General features: G+C 32.5%; 1 protein-coding gene across 1 annotated transcript; it reads right to left on the reverse strand.

The window, feature by feature from the left end:
* Positions 1 to 6,684: 6,684 nt before the first annotated feature.
* On the reverse strand, positions 6,685 to 18,464 carry LOC147387360 (G-type lectin S-receptor-like serine/threonine-protein kinase At4g27290). Its single transcript, XM_086421567.1, has 7 exons — positions 17,095 to 18,464; positions 15,531 to 15,696; positions 8,170 to 8,347; positions 7,868 to 8,078; positions 7,532 to 7,769; positions 7,273 to 7,423; positions 6,685 to 7,164 (listed from the first exon to the last, which is right to left on the reverse strand). The coding sequence occupies exons 1-7, from the start codon at positions 18,377 to 18,379 to the stop codon at positions 6,859 to 6,861; spliced, it is 2,535 nt and encodes an 844-aa protein (XP_086277693.1). The 5' UTR covers positions 18,380 to 18,464; the 3' UTR covers positions 6,685 to 6,858.
* Between the last annotated feature and the right edge of the window lie 2,633 nt (positions 18,465 to 21,097).

Consider the following 21,097-nt stretch of genomic DNA (forward strand, 5'->3'; position numbering starts at 1 on the left):
GAAAATTGCTAAAGGAGATTAATGCAACGCTAATTTATTTGATCCCTAAGGAAGAGAATGCCAATCGCCTTGAAAAATTTAGACCAATTTCCCTTTGTAACTTCATTTATAAAACCATTTCCAAGTTGTTAGAAAATAGATTAGCAACCTATCTTCCTCAGATAATTTCTTCTAACCAATCGACTTTTGTCAAGGGTAGAAAAATCAAGGATAACATTCTGTTAGCTCATGAAATGGTTCATAATTATCATAGTCCATCTTCTCCGCAATCTTTTTGTGCAAAAATAGATATTAGGAAAGCCTATGATTGTGTCAATTGAAAATTTTTGAAGTCGATCTCCATCAATTAGGTTGTCCTATTATTTGGATTAATAGAGTTATGGAATGTGTTTCCGCTCCAAGTTTTTCAACTCTTATTAATGGATCTTCTCATGGGTTTTTTAGGAGTGAGAGAGGGTTGTGTCAAGGAGACCCACTATCTCCTTATTTGTTTACGCTAGTTATGGAAGCCTTTTCTTGTATTCTAAATCAAAAAATTGCTTCAAATCAATTGTATATTCCTACTATTTTAGGCGTTCTAGGACTGTCCCATTTGCTATTTGTGGATGATGGTTTGATATTTGCAAATAATGATGTATCTTCAGCTACATCTATTCAAGATGTCTTGAATCTCTTCTATAATGTCTCCAATCTTAAAGTTAATGAGGATAAGTGTCAAGTGTTTTTTAGTGAATCCTGTAAAAATCAGAATCATATTCTTTCGATTCTTGGTTTTCCGAAGGGGAACTTTCCTATTAAATATTTAGGTCTCCCCTTATTTTCCTCTAGATTAACTCACTCACTTTGTCAACCTTTGATTGATAAAGTTTCCAAAAGGGTGTAGGGGTGGAAATCTAAATTATTATCTTGTGCGGGGAGATTAGAACTCATTATATCAGTTCTATCGAGTTTCCAAATATTTTGGTTGGCTTCTTTCAATATCCCGGTGAGTGTCTTGAAAAAAATTGAGATTATTCTAAACAATTTTTTGTGGAGTGGTCCATCCTTGATTCGTTCTATCCATCGTATTAGTTGGGAAAATTTTTGCAAATCCTTTGATAAGGGAGGTATTGGCATTCGACGACTTAGGGATATCAATAAAATTGATAGGGCTAAATTATTTTGACGCTTGTTCGAAAATAATTATTTTTAGGCGGAATGGATGAGAGTTCGATATTTGGGAGAGGAGGATATTTGAGAATGTCATCCTCCAAATAATGCTTCTTGGGCATGGAGGGGTATCTTGAAAGAAAGAGAGTTTGTGAGGAAGCATGTTAGATTCTTGATTAGAGATGGTGAAGGCACTAGAATATGGAGAGATCCTTGGTTACATGAAGAGAGTATTATTTCCAGATTTGGAAATTGAATTACTAATCAATTCGATAGCCATAAGAATGCAGTGATTCGCGATTTCATTGTAGAGAATAGATTGGTGTTTCCAAGACCATATAATGATCGTATGGTGGAAATTATCGATATTATTTCAGCTACTCGAGTCCCTAAAATGCTATTACAAGATAGAATAGTATGGAGATTAACAACAAATGGTTTCTTCTCTTCGAAATCAGCCTATGAAGTGTTGGATGAAGAACGGGAGTCAGTGGGGTGGAGAAAGATTATATGGAGTAATAAGGGCATTCCACTATATTCTTTTATTGCTTGGTTAGCAATCAAGGGGAAGTTATTGACTATGGAAAACCTTAATAAGAGGGGTTTTAAATGGGTATCTAGGTATGTATTGTGCTGTAACAATCAGGAGATAAATGATCACCTTTTTTTTCAATGTCCATATACTAGATGGATATGGAAACAATGTTTGCAAAGGTTTAGAATAATAAGAGTTGGCATGGGAAAAATTGAGGAGGAAGTACAAGTTATTAACAACATTTTGTTTCAGGAAAAACATATTAAACAGACGTTATATTTAACGTTTTGTGCAGTTATCTACCTCTGCTGGAAAGAAAGAAATCAACGGCTTTTTGTTGAATTGTTTGTTCAAAAGGAGGTGATTCTAAAACAGGTGGAAGAGGTAGTGAGGCTTCGGTTTGATGGGATGAAAGTTGTCAATAAAAATATTGAAGTAACGCTACAAATTTTGAAGAACTGGTCATGTGGGTTTTCTTTGGTACCAAATGTAGTTCAATGACTCTCGTGGATTCCCCCAGCGGACAACGTGTTGACGATAAATATTGATGCATCATTATCAAGTCAAGGGGCTAGTTTTGGATTCATTGGGAGAGATAAAAATGGAGTTATTCATTTTGCTGCTTGGAGTAATAGCGAGAGACGAGACATAATTTAAATTGAAATCCAATCGATACTTGAAGCAATGCGTTTTGCAAAAATGAAAGAATTCAAACGATTTTGATCTCATCAGATTCGTTGTATTCTATTTAGTGCATAAATGGTGAGACTAGTCATTCATGGAAGTATGCTGAAATGTTGATGGAGATTGCAATCATAGCCCGAGACTTTGATGAATGTAATTTTGAATTCTGATGGAGAGAAGCAAACAGGGCAGCGGATTTTTTTAGTAAAATTGGGGGCTGATTCGGATAGGTTTTTAATTTTTCAGGATAATTCTAATATTCCTCATGATCTTGTAAGAAGTGTTGAAGAAGATAATGCTTGTATCTACACTCGTTAGTAGTGCTTTTTAGAGAGGGGACCCTTCCCTAGAAAACTTTCTAGAAAATTGTGCACTTTTTGTCCTGAATTGAGATTATTTACAAGAGACGAGATGAATCATTCAAAACAGCTCGGTCTAGTCTAAGATCAAGAAAGATCAGAATCTAAAATCATAAATAAAATATCGATCTTTGAAAAAATGAGTAATCCATGTAAGAACTAGGTACTGGTATCTGAAAAAAGTGAGTGACTGAGAGTAAGAAAACTTTCAGATTTTTGATGAATGTAATGAAAACAATGCTTTTCTTACACAAACATGACTATCCGGGGTAAGACAGATGTCCCAGCCAGAGTTACTTAGACATCCCCATATCCCAAAAGAGTGATCTCCCTTGAGAGCTTTAAGATTCTACACTTAAGGGCCTACGAACCACTTGCTTTCCATCCTCGTCATATCTCACGTATCTCGAGTGTAGTTGAGATTTGTTAAAGTTCCCCTTCTTGGTCAATTGTTGGTGTTCAGCTGCTTCCATTCTAAAATATAAGCAATCACGATGGGAGGAATATCAAGGTATAATTAAAGAAATGTGGAGAGAAGAGATAAGGAAAATTATACCACTAGATTTTACAATGGCCTTAAAGCTTCCCAATGCCCCCTCACCAAAAATGGACACTCGTGACCATTTCTTTCATTTTAATTGATTCTCTAAACTACATTCCTTCTGTAGATTTGACAAATAAATTATTTCTTCTCCAAAATGGATGCTCGTGAACACTTTCATTCTTAATAAACACAAAAATCATCTTGACGTTCCTTCCATCCTATTACATACCAGATGGCACCTTTCCCTTGTTTTTCAAAATTCTGCGCCTCTTTCCAAAATGAAATACTACCCATCTTTTTATAATTAGTCTATTTATTTATTAATTACAACTAGAATTAATGTTAAATTACACTTTGGCCCCTTGCAATTTGGCATAATTCCATGTCCCTAACATTTTGATAATTGCACTTACCTCCCCTTTTATTGACGGTGTTCAAATTCAGATGTTATTTTGATAATTATTAGAATATTAGGGGTCAACATGGAATTATGCCAAATTGCAGGGAGCCGAAGTGTAATATACCCTAAAATTGATAATATTTTAATTTCAAAACAGTTCTAAATAATCTCTCTCTCATCTAGACCATGAGATTCCACTTGTCATCATGACAATGCATGTCCTTATGTATGATTTCTTAACTTTAATGTCCTTTAATTAAGAAAGAATCCTTAAATTTTGAAAATTTTCTAAATTTATTACCCCTCCTTTAGATAATTCTAAATCTATTACCTTATAATCACATTCTTAGATATATAATCTAAGGTTATAATTGCATGGACACAAAATTAAATCAAGAGACAATTAATTTAAAAGGTTAAAACAATTTTTATTAAATATCCTACCTTAATAGAAAAATCACTTTCCAAGCTTTTTTGTTGTTTAAGCTAAACAAGCAAGTGGTTTGATTAAGTAAAAATAAGGTACCAGTATTTAAGGGCCATACCCCTTAAATTACAAACAAAGGCAGACCCAAAGTGTCTCCCAAAAACATAGAGTTTACAGAACTTGGAAAATCTGCACTTTTATTTAAAAATTTTGCTACTCTACTCGAAACCATAGGCAGCGCACCAATGTTTCTACAGTTGAGTTCTCAGATCTTTACATTCGTTTCACTTCCCAATCCAAGCCAATATGGATTGAAAACGACTGTAAAAATCACGCATCTAACCTCCAATCATAGGCTTCTAACTTTGCAAACTTAACTAATAAAAAGACCATTAAAGATCATCTCTTTAATTAATGGACTAAAGAAAAAAAAATCCAAATGCCCTCATCTTCAACCACTAGCCAAACCTTTATGTTTTATTTCCAGAACCGGCCAGTTTCAACTTCTTTGTGTAAACATTTTTCAGCTTCAACCTTATGATTGTACCAACTTCAACCTCAAACCCCAATGCAAGATAGATTTTAATTCCCGAAGAAGTATAAAATGATTGGTTTTGATGAATATGTGGGTTTTTTTCTTTTACAATGGATAAAGGCTAGATGATAAGATTGAAGTTAATGTACCGTAGAGGTTGGAGCTCAAAGATGATTGCTTTTATGGGAAGAGAAATGAAGTGAAAATTTTGAGAAGCAGAAATAGATGAAGGTAGAAAAAGCTAGGGTTTTCTTCAAAGGGTTAGTATTACGTTAGAAATGACGAATTGAAGATCAAGTTGAGTAGATTAGTAGACATGTAGCATAGAGGTCGAACTACTAGAAAATGACAAGTTGTGGTAGGGAAAAAAAAACACGAATTTTGGCTAGAGGTTGAAGATGAGGGCATTTGAGTCTTTTTATTTCTCTATTAGGAAAACTATGGTCGAGGAAGGCATGTCATCTGTTTCAAAAACAGGGGTATCTCTAATATTCACCAAAATGTGGAGGGAATATCTAAATGTTTCTTATAAAATCTGTATTGATATCTAGAAACCTTTGATCGGGTGTTTTATATATATGAATAAACGTTTTTAAGAAGATTCGCGATAAACTGACATGCAAAATTGACACTCTTGACGTGGTAGAGTACAAAACCATAGATCTTTTTCTTCGGGATACAAAAGTAAAAAAGATTTATGATTATGTGCACATATCATGTCATGAGCATTAGTTTTGCAAGTCAATTTATCATTAGCATTTTAAAAAGAATAATGATTTTCTGACTCCCGCCCTCTAACATACTCACCCATACTCTCTAGATGTGGCTTGTGCTAAAATCATAGATTTTTCCTTGGGATACACAATTGCACATATTTTTGGGGATGTGCAGTTGTGCATCCCAAGGAAACATCTATGGTTCTAGCACATGCCACAACAGGAGAGCATGAGGGAGTATGTCAGAGGCGGGAGTCAGAAAATCACACTCTTTAAAATACGAGGGCTACAATTAGCACCCAACTTTTACTTATTACCACACAATTAAAAATAAGTGAAAAATGGTTGAGAATAACTAAAAGTTGGGGCGCCAATACTTGAAGCTCTCTCACTTTGGTTTTGCTAGATTTTATTTTTAGGTTTTAGGATTTTGTATGAGCCTAACCATAATTGTAAACAATAACTGAAATTGTTTAAATGGGTGTTATAATGTTGTCACGTTGGGATTATAATTTGAGCCAAACCAATGTAATGTTTGAAGGGGTGTGTTTAATCTTGGGAATTTGATAAATAATTTAAGAAATTGGGGTGTAATAAGTAAAAGTTGGGATTCTAATAACAGCTCTCAATATATTTATGCATCTTTCAAAAATATAAAATATTGAATTGAATGAATATTTTAAAATAGAAGGGATAGTAAGGTAAAGATATGAGTACATAAATATTTTGAAATTTTATCTCATTGTGCTATTGTTACTGATCAGTTTAGTCCCACATCGGACACTCATTGCCTTGTCTCTCTCTCTTTTTATAAGCTATTGGGCATTTCCACTCATTGCCAATTGGTTTTGAGTTGGACCCCTAAACTTATCATGGTATCTGGCGGGCATTTTTCTCCTCCACATTGATGAGTGGGTTTTATACTTACGAATTAACCACTTTTAAATATAATATTTTGTTAATTTTAGAGTATTTTAGTTATTTTTATTTAAGTTTGGTTTGTTTGATACTTTTTATGTGATTCTATATTTTTATTTGATTTTTATGCTTATTTTACAGTTTAGGAACCGTATGGAATATTGGGATATTTGCCAACATTTAGGAATTATACACGTCACTCAGTTAATATCTCCGCATGCTTTACCCAGTCCAATCCACACTTGCGGGGACATGTTAACTTTACTCTTATATCGGACATTCATTGCCTTGTTTCTCTCTTTATAAGCTCCTACTCTCCACTCATTGCCAATTGGTTTTGAATTGGGCCCCCAAACTTATCAATTGTAATAACAATAATATCCCTTCTCGTATTTTCACCCATACTATTTGATTTGTGATTTTTATTTGCTTACTTTTAAAAATTCAAATGTTCTCAAGCTTCCCATTTCACAGATATAGAATGTTACTCTATCCAGAATAAGAACTTATCACAAGAATACATATCTAAACTGTATCTAAAATGATACAGTTTGTGAGCTTAGTACTGATAAATATGGGTGGCAAAACAATCTATCGGCCCACTAAAACTGAAACAGTTCCCTCATTTGTAGACCACCTTTTCCCGGTTGATGATGAGTCTTCCCCAATGAGAGTCCTTTCATTGTAAAAACCAGGTTGTTTCGGTTGGGGCATGATTGCAGTGTCACTACCTAACATTAACACAACAGATGACATGCTCGGCCTGTCTTCCGGGCGCTGTTGAACACATAAAAGACCCACTTGGATGTATCTCAACACTTGAGACTCAGGTAACCCATCCTCCATCAACACATCAACTAGTTCCAAGGCTTTGCCTTCATTCCATAGTCTCCATGCCTTGAAAAAAAAAATCAAACATATTGACCTTTTACTCATAAAAAAAAAATTTTAAAAATTCAAATTTAGTTTAGAAGAGGATGGAAGGACATTCTTTTGTACACTTACATGTCCAAGGAGATTTAGATCATGATCAGGATGATCAAACCCTCTGTTCTTCTTGCCACTTATTATCTCCAACACTAAAACTCCGAAGCTAAAGACGTCAGATTTCATTGAAAATAGACCGTCTATTGCATACTCTGGTGACATATAACCACTGCATGAAACCATCAAAAGAAAAATTGCTGTAAACAATGAAAAAAGGATCCATAGAAATAGTTTAATTTCATGGTAGTTTTTTATTGTTTGAAAGAATTGTATTTACTATGTTCCAACCACCCTTGCTGTTACTGCTTCAATCTGGTTTCCTCCAAAACTTCTTGCCATGCCGAAATCTGAAATTTTGGGGATCATCTCACTGTCTAGTAAAACATTGCTGGCCTTAAGATCCCTATGGACAATTCTCAGTCTTGAATCTCTATGAAGATAAAGAAGTCCTTGAGCTATGCCTACTACAATGTCAAAGCACCTTTGCCAACTCAATAAAGCATATCTTGCTTGATCTGACCAGTTTACAAAAAGTTAAGCTTATCTGTTCAAACTCTACTAAACAAACAACAAAATTAAGTCAAATATGTAAAGTGTCAAGAGAGGGCCAAACCAAATATAAAGAAGTCTAAACTTTTGTTCGGCATGTACTCGTAGATTAACATCTTTTCTTCCCTTTCAATGCAACACCCCAGAAGCCTAACTAGATTCCGATGTTGAAGTTTCACAATCAACATAACCTCGTTCTTAAACTCATTGAGGCCTTGCCCAGAATCTTTTGAGAGCCTCTTCACCGCTATTTCTTGTCCTGTTAGTAGCTCACCCTAAAGATTATCATAGGTGAACATGTTTATGAGAAACATTCAGTATGTATAAGTTTCAGCATTATTTGATCTGATCCATGTAATAGGATACCTTATAAACAGGACCAAACCCACCCTCTCCAAGCTTATTATCAAAAGAGAAGTTATTAGTGGCATTTGTGATCGTAACGAAATCAAAGAATGGTAACTCCAGCTCCCCTCTTGGGTTTTCACCAGTGTAATCTTTGTTTTGCTTGTTTTCTTCATTGCCTGAGTTATTTGCCATGATAATAATTGATCATCTTTTGCAAAATGAGAAAGAAAGTGACTTTAATCATATGATATCTGGACTTTTCTTAGAGGGCCAAATTTTTTTAATCATGCAAATGTGATTCCTTGGAATATCTTTTAGGTTTTTTCCATTAAATAGTCATACTTGGGTAAATGACACATCTGAAAGTTGGGTATGCACACAAACCATAAAGAGCCATTGCCATTCAATTAACAAACTTGTGAGATTTCCTCATTAAGAAAAATAAATCAGATTCGTTCATAGCAATCAGACTGTATGCATGATAAATATTATTCTATAAGGTCTAAGTTTTGAGTGAATAGATGCCTTTGAACAGTAGGATTAAATATCAACCCCACCCTACCATATGTGCTACATCTAGTAGGATCATGTACGAATGAAATGCCATAGGTCATCCACAAAAATAAGTTAGTGTAAGGGAAAATTATCAAAGTAACACAAGGTTTTTTTTGAAAATTACTGGACTAACATAGTTTAAACTAATTTTATGACCGACTACTAAATTTATCATATTGAGGAATAATATTTTTTTTCCAAACTGGAAATTTTTTCTCCTTGACCACGGTCTTCTATTATTGACATATGAAAAATGATCATAAATGTTGACGTCTTCAACCTCTAACAAAATATCAATTTTTTGTTATAACTCATGTGACGATTTGGCCTTATTGATCTAGGTCAGGTCCATTGACTTCCACGGTTTTAGTTCCTAAATTACACGTGGATTCTATAATATAATAGATATCAATTTTAAATTGAAACCCAATATCATTAGAATTATATTCTTTAAGGAATTAGTAGGAGACTTGATGGATAGGAAGTCTACAAAAAGAATTAATCTAGGCCCTTGCTAACCCCATATTAGGGTTGTTGAAAGGACACGAAACGTTGAAACCGTTGAGGTAAACGAAATGATATCCATCGATCACAAAAATTCAACCAATCCAATTAGAGAGAGGGGATAAGGTGAGTATAGAAGATAAGATCAATCCAATTAAGGTTTTCCAAAATATAAGGAAAGAGGAGACTAAAGGGAACATCTTCAAAAGCCTTGGATTAAAGGTTTAGCGATGGCACAAGGTATGTAACGATAACTTGAACTAAGTTTTTATTCATGAATGATTGTTTAAGATGTGTTTGATTGATTCTATTGAGACAAAATAATAGTCGTATTAGAGATTTGAATGCATAAAATAATCAACTTGTTGTATCAGAATGTAAGTTTTGAATCTCCATAACTTGGCTACCATTCATAGATAAAAGAATTTAATTACTTATAAAATTCTTATGAAAATTTCTTGGACTCACTATGTAACTACAATTGTTGGGTTTTTCATAGTTTTCTTTTACATGTATATATATAATTTTATTTATTTATTTTTATTATTTATTATTGGAATTGGAATTTTGATTTTACATGTATGTTAATTTTTAATTCTATTTTACATGTATATTTGATTTTTAATTTTTGTTTTACATGTATGTTAATTTCCAAGTCGGTTTTACATGTATATTTGATTTTCAATTTTGGTTTTACATGTATATTTAATTTCTAACTTCGGTTTTACATGTATGTTAATTTCTAATTTTGATTTTAAATGTATATTTGATTTTTAATTTTGGTTTTACATGTATGTTCATTTCTAATTTCAATTGTACATGTATATTTAATTTTTAACTTTGGTTTTACATGTATGTTAATTTCTAATTTCAATTTTGTATGTATATTTAATTTTCAATTTTGGTTTTACATGTATGTTAATTTTCAATTTTGATTTTACATATATATTTAATTTCTAACTTCGATTGTACATATATGTTAATTTTCAAATTTTTAGTTTACATATATATTTAATTCCCAACGTTTATGCATGTATGTTTAATTTGCAATCCGGTTAACACATGTATATTAAGTTGTCAATTTCGATTTTAGGATTTTGATGTAATGTGTATATGGTTCAAATTTTGATTATTGGCATTGTTTTGTTTTAGTTTAAGATTAAGATAAAATAAATTGATATTTTATTTTAGGATTCTTGATCAATTGAACCTTAATTTTGACATTGGACTTTTATTATCAAAAACCTTATATCATATCATGTTAGTGAAACATTAAAATCTGATTTAGCCAATCTAGTAAATATTATTGAACAATTTAGATAAACATAAATTTCTTAGTTTTGTAGTTGTCAAAATGGTTTTAATTAGCAACATTTATAAGTTTTGTAATTATATTAAATTTGGTCATCGGGGTGACATTAAAGAATAATAATGTTACAATTATTGATACAAGAAGGGTAATAGTCTACTTTTGTAATGACTAAAGAAGTAAAAAAGAAATAAGGAAATAAAAAAAGAATTCATCAAGAAAATATAAATTGCTTGGAAATGCAAGTCAAGCTAAAAGAAAGTACAACAATGGTATCAAGTGCTACTTTTATAACAAGACGAGACACATAAAAAAGACTATGCAAAACATAAAGTTGTTTCAAAAAGAAAGGTATACATATTTCTTTTGTATGTTATGAATTAAATGTAGATAATTAAAGTTATTATTGGATCTGGGATTTTAATTGATGGTTTATATAAAATAAATTTAAATTATGATTATACCTGATCGTTATTTTTTTTTTACATTCAAATAATGGTTTGAAATGTAACTTGATTAATGAAAATTCCTCAATCTTATGACATAAACATCTAGGACACATCTCCAATGCTAGGATAGAGAGATGAGTGAAGAACAAAATTTTAGATAATTTGGACTTTATAGATTTCTTGGTATGTGTGAATTACATCAAAAGAAAGTAAACAAAACATACTAAAAAATGAGTCACAAGAAGTAAAGAATTTCTTAAGATCATACATACTAATATTTGTAAACCTTTTTCCACTACATGTTAGAGTAGAGAAAAACATTTCATCATCTTTATAGACGATTTCTCTAGCTTTGACTATATTTATCTAATTCATGAAAAATCTCAGTTTGTGAACATCCTCCATATATTTCTAATTGAGATAAAAAGGTAGTTAGACAAAAAGGTTAAAATAATTAGGTTAGATAAAATAGGTGAATATTATGGTAGATTTAATTAATCAAGTTAGAACCCTGACCCTTTTGCTAAACTCTTAGAAAAACTAGGTATTTGTGCATAATATACAATGTTTGGAACACCTCAACAAAATGGTGTAACTAAAAAGTGTAATCATACATTTATGGATATAATCAAAAGTATGTTGAGTCATTTAATAGTTCCAAAATTCTTGTGGGGAGAAGTATTAAAGACCATAATGTACATCTTAAATAGAATTCTCAATAAAGCAGTTCCTAAAACTCCATTCAAGTTATAGATTGGTAAGAAATCCAATTTAAGACACTTACATATTTGGGGTTGTCCAATAGAAGCAAAGATCCATAACCCACAAGAAAAGAAATTAGATCCCAAGACTATATCTGGATATTTCATTGGTTATCTAGAAAAATAAAATATACAATTTTTTTTGCTCTAACCACAGAACGAGAATAGTTGAAACTAAACATGTTAGATTCTTGAAAAATGATGAGATTGGTGGGATTGTCGAATCACATAAAATAACTCTCAAAAAAATAAGAGTAAATATCCTACCACCTCTTGATCTTCATAAAACTTCTAATTCTTAAAATATTCAACAACTTGAGGAGAATGGACAATAGTTAGAACAAGTTGGCTTACCACTCCATCAAGACTCAACCATTATAATTGAAGATTCACCACTGATAGTTCTAAAAAGATCTTTTAGAGTAAGAAGACCTGTCATTTTAGATGATTACGTGGTGTATCGACAAGAATCTGACTTTGATATTGGGATAAATAAAAATTCGATTATGTTTATACAACAATGAAAAGTAATGATTCTTTCAAATGGATCGATTCCATGAAAGAAGAGTTAAAATCTATGGACCAAACTGTATTTGTAATCTTGTCGAATTACCTCCTAAATATAAGAAAATCGATTATAAATGAGTCTTCAAAATCAACTATAGAGCAAAAGACAATATCAAATGATTTAAAGTCAAATTTGTGGCCAAAGGATTTACCTAAAAGGAAGGCATTGATTACATGGAGACTTTCTCTTCAATTTCAAAGAAAAACTCACTTAAAATCATTACATTGGTGATTCATTATGATTTGGAGTTACACCAGATAGATGTGAAAATGACTTTCTTAAATGGGAGTTTAGATGAAAAAATATACATGGAACAATCCGAAGGATACACAGAAAAAAAAAAGTTTAGCTTGCAGCTTAAGAAATCTATTTACGAACTTAAATAAGTTACAAAGCTATAGTACATAAAGTTTAATAATATCATTAACTCATTCGGATTTAAGAAAAACACTGTTGACCAGTATATATATCTGAAAATCAGTGGGAACAAATTTATTATGTTAGTTCTGTATGTGGATGATATTTTGTTAAATAGTATTGATCTTGGTTTGTTGCACGGAACCAACAATTATCTCACTAAGAATTTTAAGATAGTTGATATGGGTGAGATAACATATGTCATTGGCATAGAAATTATTAAGAATTGATCTCAAGAATTATTAAGATTGTCTCATAAAGGTGATATAAAAAAAGTCTTAAAGAGATATAATATGCAATCTTATTTTAATGGTGACACACCTATCGAGAAAAGAGACAAGTTCAACTTGATACACTGTTCGCATAATGATTTAAAAAGGGAACAGTTGAAAGATATTCAATACGCTTCAGCTATTGGGAGTTTGATGTATGCTTAGACCTATACCAAACCAAATATCAATTTTGTAGTTGGAATGTTAAAAAGATATCAAAATAATTCAAGAATAGATCATTGGAAAATTGCAAATAAGTTTCTAAGATATCTATAAGGGACGAAATACTATATGTTGACTTATAGGAGATTAGATCATCTAAATGTGACGAGTACTCAAATTCAGATTTTGCTGGATACTTTGATAGTAGAAAGTCAACATCAAATTTCGTATTTCTACTAATAAAAAGAGTTATCTCATGGAGGAGCATGAAGTAGAGCATTACTTTTTCATCCACTATGAAAGATGAATTCGTGACATGTTTTAAGACTACAATTCATGCTCTTTGATTGTGAAATTTATCTTAGAACTTAAGGTTGTCGACTTTATAGTCAGGTCATTGAAAATATATTGTGATAATATCGCATCTGTGTTTTTTTCTAAGAATGAAAAATATTGAAATAGACATCAAATTCAAGTACTTGGTACTTAGAGAAAAAATCAAGAAACAGTTACTGTCATTAGAAAATATTAGTATCACCCAAATAATAGCTGATCCATTAATAAAAAGGTTATCACCAAAAGTTTACAGAGAATATGTTACCAAGATGGGTCTTTTAAGGAAATATTTTATTTATATAGAATATATTACTTTGAAATGGTTATGTAATTAACATTAACATTAATACTAAATAAAGTTTGTTTTCACTTATTTCTTATTTCTAATTATATTATGCATATTTTGTTTATATTTAAGTAATACAAGAAATGTCTTGACAAGAAAAAATGAAAGGGCACAATTAAAGATTATATCAGAGAGGGTATTGATAGCGTGATACATGCAAGGAAGTATGCCATAAATGACCTATTACCATGACTCACATTAATATTTAATCAAAATATGGCATTAAGGAATCCAATTAAATATTAGAAATATTGATAATTTTAAAAGTCGTGATCACATAAAAAAAATTTTTATTATAAAATCCTAAAGTTTAGTCAATTTTTAAAATTTTTTGAAATTCACTATTAACACAATCGGTCTAGTGGGCCAAGTGACAGAATGTTAGAACCCATGTGACATTTCGACCTCATTGACCTCCATGGTTTTATTTTCTAAATTGCATGTGAATTCTATAATATAATAGATGTTTATTTTAAATGAAAACCCGATATCATTAGAATTATATTCTTTAAGGAATTAGTAGGAGATCTTACTGGATAGAAAAACCTATTAAAAGAATTAATCTAGACCCTCAACCTTCATCTATAAAAGGGATTGGCTAGTCTCATATTAAGGTTGTTGAAATGATACAAAACGTTGAGATAAAGGAAGTGATATCCATTGATTACAAAAACTCAACAAATCCAAATAGAGAAAAGAGAAAAAGTGAGTTTAGAAGAAAAGACCAATCCGATTGAGGTTTTGTAAAGCATGAGGAAAGAGGAGGTTAAAGGGAACATTTTCAAAAGCATTGGATTAAAGGTTTAACGATGGCATAAGGTAAGTAACGATAACTTGAACTAGGTTTTTGTTTATGAATGATTGTTTGAGATATGTGTTTGATTTATTTTATTGGACAAAATAATAGTCCTATTGAAATTTGAATGTATAAAATAATCAACATTTTCTTTCCCAAACAACCGAACAATCTTCAAGCTCTACAATTTCTATGGTAAATTATTTTAATCTATAAAATGTTATCTTTAATCCATCGTTTTCAACCTCCACTTGACTATGTAGAAGCCCTCGACTTTTCTATCCAAAATTCTCAAAATAAGTCATCATTTTCATTTTATAGTTCACAAATCCTATGCTTTTCTCGGGGTTTGAATGTTGAAGTAGATAGAATCTTAATTTTGAAATAGAACAATCCATTTTTTTATCGGTAAATTGGGTAGTGTAGAATGATCTTGAGATTGAGGAGGAGGGTAAAAACTGTAACTCGAGAGGTCTAAAGATGACTGGTTTTGGGAGAAACAATGGTAAAAAAACCAGTCATCTTCACGCTCTACAACCTCTATGGTACACTATTTTAATCTATCAAAGTATCAAACCTCCTCTTTAATCCATCACTTTTAATCTCGCCTTAATCCTTGTAAAAATCTTTGATTTTTCTATCGGAATTACCAAAATCAGTAATACTTCCAAAACATGTTATGGTCCGGTTTTTAAACAATCTTTCCTTTCCCACATGATTTGGTAAGATAAAATATCTAAGCTAGTTCCCATCCCCCAAATGATAGATATGATGTTTATCACATCCGAGGGAAGCATGGAATAAATTCGACAAACCTTGACGTCGAATTTTCACATGGTGAATGTCCTTGACCTGTGGTCCATATACGACATCTACTTGAATATGAAGAGTGTACCATCAATGCAAGGTAATTATGATCAAGAGGAACCTACCTTTCAGCTTTGTCTTGGTCTTCCTAATGATACAACAGATGATCAAACCCAATGTAAGCATCCCCACAACAACTAATACAGATATAACCCCAGCAACTCTTTTCGTCTTCTTGTTGGAATCAACATTTATCTCTTTGCCTGTCGCCGTAATAAAATTAAATGTCACATGAGTTTGTCTAAGGAAAACAGTTTCCCGACTATATTAGTCCGAAAAGTAATGTGACTACCCATAATTGCAGTGACAACTAGTTTAGTTGGTAAAGTCTCTCGATGATGATACCAGACCCAGAGACCTGGGTTCATATCTCACCACTATCGAGTTCTTGAACTCATTAAAAATAGGCTTATCGATAAAAAATAAATGAATAAATTTGTGGCGTCTAAATACATGATTGGATGCCACAGGGATGTAGAACACAGATTTATAAGAAGTTAATGAAAAAAAAAAAGAAGAAAAAGGAGTAATATTTTACCCTATCCATTTTCAAAAGCTTCGATCAAGTAAAAAATATTTTTTCTTTTTTGAAATTTTCATATATTTGAGCTAGACCGTGAACACAAGAGGACTAAGGTTATTAAACCAAAGTGGCAGTCCATGTGGACTCAACAAGCCTTATTGAGGGTGGGAGTGTGACTAATTAAGTTAGTCACGCTAGCATTTGTGTCACTAGTTAGTCACGCTAGCATTTGCGTCACTAGTTTATTTAATTTAAGATGGTAATATGAAGCGTAGGACTAGCATGACTGAAATAATCAGGCTCCCAGTCTTACTAAGCTTCTGGGTGTGCCACGTTGAGGGAAGACATGAGGTACCCGTTTATAACCATTTTCCCTCCCCCTGGCCTGCCTAGAACCCTGATTGACATAGTCAGGCTAGAGTTCTAATATTTTAATCATATCTCACTATTCAACGCTACCTAGATCCAAATCGACGACTAATTGACTGAATCTTTTTTTTTTTTTTTTTTCTTTTACTTAGTGCCTAATTGACTCAACTCATTGATTCACTATAAATGCATATGCAATTCCTTCTCCTTAGTATGCCAGACTGTCACAAGACCTTCTTGTATATCTGAATGTCTGGCAGCTGGCACATGAGCAGGGATACACAACATTTAGTACTACTTACCTTGACACGAATTAAATTTTAGGCATTACATTTAAGTTTTTCAGAACATATGATTAAAATATTGCAAAATTCTTTAATGTTTAATTTCAGTTTGTTTTGAAATGGTCCATGACCCTTGTTGATTGAAATGTACAAGATTTATTTCGTTTTGCTGAAATTCAAATATTTTGGAACGTTTCAGAATGTTTCTCCATATGTACATTGAAACACATCAAATAAAATATTTCGATATTAAATTAACGATGTCTAAACAAATATTATACATTCTAAGATTCATTTTGTAAAATTAACAGAAGAAAAAGCTTCATTTTGCAATAGTGAACCCCCAAGTTGGTCAAGAAAACAATAAAAGATAAAAAAGAATAACACAGAACACAAGGAGGATTATTGATATTCAATTTTTATACCTGATTCTGAAGCTGCCATCCGAATATGGAGATCTTGCCCACCCGTCGTGAATTGGGTAATATCAACCAAATCCCCAAACCATAAGAAACAGCCGCTGCCATCTCCTCTAATATCGGAATTAGCATAAGCAGTACAAGAACAATTGTTCAAGCAGACCAACTTGCATTCCTCAAGACTCATGCTTTTGTTCATCCACCAGCCTGATGCATCTGGCAATTTCACTGATGAAAATTTCACAAACCCATTATTTCTATTAGTATTGTTGCAATCCAATGGTTTTCTCCTTATGCACCCACCTGACCAATTAATCAGTTCCCAATCTTTTGGAGATTTGGGTGTAAATCCATTTATACAGTCACAAACGGGTGCATTATTGATGTTACAAATACCATAAGCACCACAATGGCCATAAATATCACATTGGTCTTTTTGCACATTGTAAAGGAGACTCCACTCTAAATTTCGATCATTCCATATGAGACGCTGAATCAAACCCGACGGCATCAACACAACTCTCAAGATACTAGATTTGTCGATCTGTTCATATTTATAATACATCTCTTCCTTGTTGGAAACAAAAATTGGATTGAAGATGGAGTTCTTCTTCAGCACAGGCGTGCCACTAAATCGAAGCCCATTCCATGGCCCTGTTCGATACTGCTCGATAGATCCTTTACGCACAACTAATTGAGGAAATCCACTAGAATCTATGCCAAAAGATGTATCACCAGCTAGGGAAGGGTCTACGGGGCTCTTCCAAGGAGTCAAATGCCAATTCATGCCAGTTTTTAAGTTGTATCCCAGCTTCATGTCTGGTAACATTGTATCCGACGGATAATCAAAGCTTTGCCAGATATAGCTCTGGGGATCATCCTTGCCTTGGTATTTCAAAACAAGATTCCCCGAGTCCAAGAGCTGAGCAATTGGAATATTTGCAGTTGAATGATTTGAAGACGACCAGATAATGCTTTTCGTTTGATTGACAAGTACGAGATTTCCACGGCTGTCGATCTTTAACAGTCCGGATGGATCATTAAGTGGGTTGTTCCTGTTCGCAACCCAAACAACTGTTTGAATTGGTATGTTCTTGAACCATATTCCCAAGTATCGGTTATTGGATTTTCCAAGACTGAAAAAGCCTAATTCAAAGGTTTGGCCTGCGGAAACTAAGGTCTGATTATCTTTAAGGAGTTGGGTCGGAATTAGAGTGTCGGTCGCAGTTGAGAATTTTGACAAGGAAATGAGTAAGGTGCAGCTTAAAACAAGAAACAGAAGATCCTCCATTGATAGGATATTTCTCAATTCTTGACACAATGAAATTTTTGTGTTTGTTCAGAGTCTGGAAACTTGAAAGACTAGTTATAATGAGATGAAAAGCATAGCCTGGTGTCCTCAGCATTTCCATGATCAAATCAAGTCAAGGTTTCACCTTTACCAACAAAACGAAAAAGTAAAAACTAGATTGTTTTCAAACTCGGTTATTTCATCTTGTCTTTATTAGAGTATCGGGTATGAAGTATTATAATAAGATGCATTGTGATAGGACCCCACCTGGTTGAACGTGAGATAAAGACGCAATGCCGGTTAGCAACAAAATGAGGGTTCGATATCTTCCTAGAAAAGTGATTTACAAAAATAGGATGGTCCACGATTCTTCAACTTGTAAACTAGGGTTAAAAGTTTCAAAATGAGCTGATTTTTGGTGAGGATTATCTCTTCACCGTAGAGATCATCCACAAAAAAAATCAGCCTATTCCAAACTTCTAACCCCATCAAAAGTGATTTACAAAAAATGTTTGGCAAACTTTTAAGCTACCGAACCGCTCCCATATATATATATATATATATATGTATGATGATGTTATTACATATTTTTAACTTTTGAATTCTATTTATTTACTATTTTCCTAAAAAGAATATTAAATATAACTTATAAATCCACAATGCTTTAAGCCGAACTTGGACAATTTCCGAATCAACTTGGCCAAAATCTGCTTTGAGTCAATGAGTTGATCGAATCATGTGTTAGACTCAAGTCGACTTGAAATTAGTTGAGTTTCGACTCGATTTTAAATTCAGTCAAACAAGTTGATTTAACTGCATCTTGAGTCAATTTGACGACTTTTAAGATATGACAGAAGGGTAATTATAATAGTACCTCACGAATTAATAAAGGCAACCCACCATAACTGAATTGTTTTGTTTTATATGGGTTAAAATTTGGGGAATGAATTGATTTTTTTATAAGGATGATCTTTATGATGAGGAATTCATTCTCACCAAAAATCAACCCATTCTAAAACTTCTAACCGATTTAGGAAAAAAAATGGATGATTTACTGTTCTTGAATTATTTTTGATGGGAGTAAAAAGTTTTGGAATGGGCAAATTTTTAATGAGGATGATCTCCTCATCATAAAGATTATTGTCACCAACAATAAGCTCATTCCGAAACTTTTAACCCCATATAAGACAATAATTCTGCTATGATGTGGGTTGCCCTTATTAATTCGTGGGGTGTTTTTATAATTGCCCATAATAGAAGGTATAAAACGACCTACAAGAAACTAAAGTTACCCTTTCATACACGTTTTTCTTCTTGTCTTTATTTAAAGAATCGAGATAAGACTACCTATGTGGCATACTCAATTGACTTCCTGACGGGACAAGTTTGGGAATCTTAGATATGTATACCTTAGGATACACGACTGCACGTCCCCATAAAAGTGTATCTAAGGTAACTGTGTATCTTGAGGAATACAGACCTACAGTTTCTAAACTTGGAAAATAGAGAAATTGGAAAATAGAGCAGGTAGTTTAAAATTACATTAATGTAAATGGTGAATAACTATTTCGTGAGCTGAAAATGAGTTATTTACCATTCTGGCTCATTGTTCATTTTAATTACCAAAATGTGAACAATCACGTTTTTAAAAATTAAAAATAAAAACTCAGAACAATGTGACTATTTTACAGGTTTAAACCTGTGAAATAGTCACTTGAAAAACCTTCGAATTCATTATTGTTCACGTTTTGGTAATTAAATGAATAGTGAATCAGAATCGTAAATAGTCAAAAATTAATCACTTTTTCGTAAATATCTCAAATGTAAGTGCAAGAACTTGAGGTACTTCTTTTGTAAAAAAAAATAAAAAATGCTATTTTATTATAAACATGCATCGAAAATTTTACAAAATAGTATTATTTGTTCTTATTTTAAACATAAATTGTGGTAAGGACATGTGCTCCTAGTAAAAGCGATGACAAAAGAACTCTCTTCCACATAAAATTAAAATAAAATTAAAAACAGTTGATGAGGCAAGACCGTGTGGTGGCTATTTGAAGTCAATGTTGTGGGCATGGCTTTTCCTAGTCTGCCTGCAGCCTTCATTAATATAGAAGATATTTTCAACTGTCTTCATCGAAACGGGCAAAATTGACCAATTTATTAAAACAAAAGACTAGGAGAGCATTGCGCAACGAGTACCGCTAGGTTCCTAATTTGATGGTAGAGCTTAAGGGGAATTTTGTTTTCTTTGTTTTGTTTTGAGTATTGTAATAAAGTCCGGATTCAATAACCATTTAGTGGAGCTTCAATGAGTCATGATCCACGTTGTCCCACTTCTATATGGCAACATACCATGTTTAAACTACAACCAAAATGTGCCACACGTAGACCCTGTTCCTATCCTATAGGAACAAGACACCTTACCTAATCCTCACTTGGCTTCAATAATTTGTCTAATTTGCAGGATAATTAGGGTATTCTAATGATGGTTTGATTTTGGTACGTTGAAATATGATGATGTTGTTGGTGTTATACTAAGTGAAGAAGCACGTAGAAAGACTTGAAAGGCAATAGTGACATTGAAAAATGATGTAAATGAAGAAGAAAGAAGCAGAGTGTTGAGAAGACAAAAAATTAAAAATTAAAAATTCGTATGTGTTCAGAATCAAGGAAAAGCAAGTCGAAAACTTCTCAAGAGTAAAAAGATGGTTATTG

The sequence above is a fragment of the Akebia trifoliata genome, chromosome 13 (genome assembly GCF_017979445.1).
Source record: "Akebia trifoliata isolate Shusen 1 chromosome 13, ASM1797944v1, whole genome shotgun sequence".
Lineage (NCBI taxonomy): Eukaryota > Viridiplantae > Streptophyta > Magnoliopsida > Ranunculales > Lardizabalaceae > Akebia > Akebia trifoliata.

Excerpts from the sequence above, each read along its gene's own strand:
- LOC147387360 (XM_086421567.1), bottom strand. The coding sequence starts at position 18,379 with ATGGAGGATCTTCTGTTTCTTGTTTTAAGCTGCACCTTACTCATTTCC. Across the intron at positions 15,697-17,094 it reads GATGGCAGCTTCAGAATCAG|GCAAAGAGATAAATGTTGAT; the intron begins GTATAAAAATTG and ends TTACGGCGACAG. Across the intron at positions 7,424-7,531 it reads GCAAGGGTGGTTGGAACATA|TGGTTATATGTCACCAGAGT; the intron begins GTAAATACAATT and ends GGTTTCATGCAG.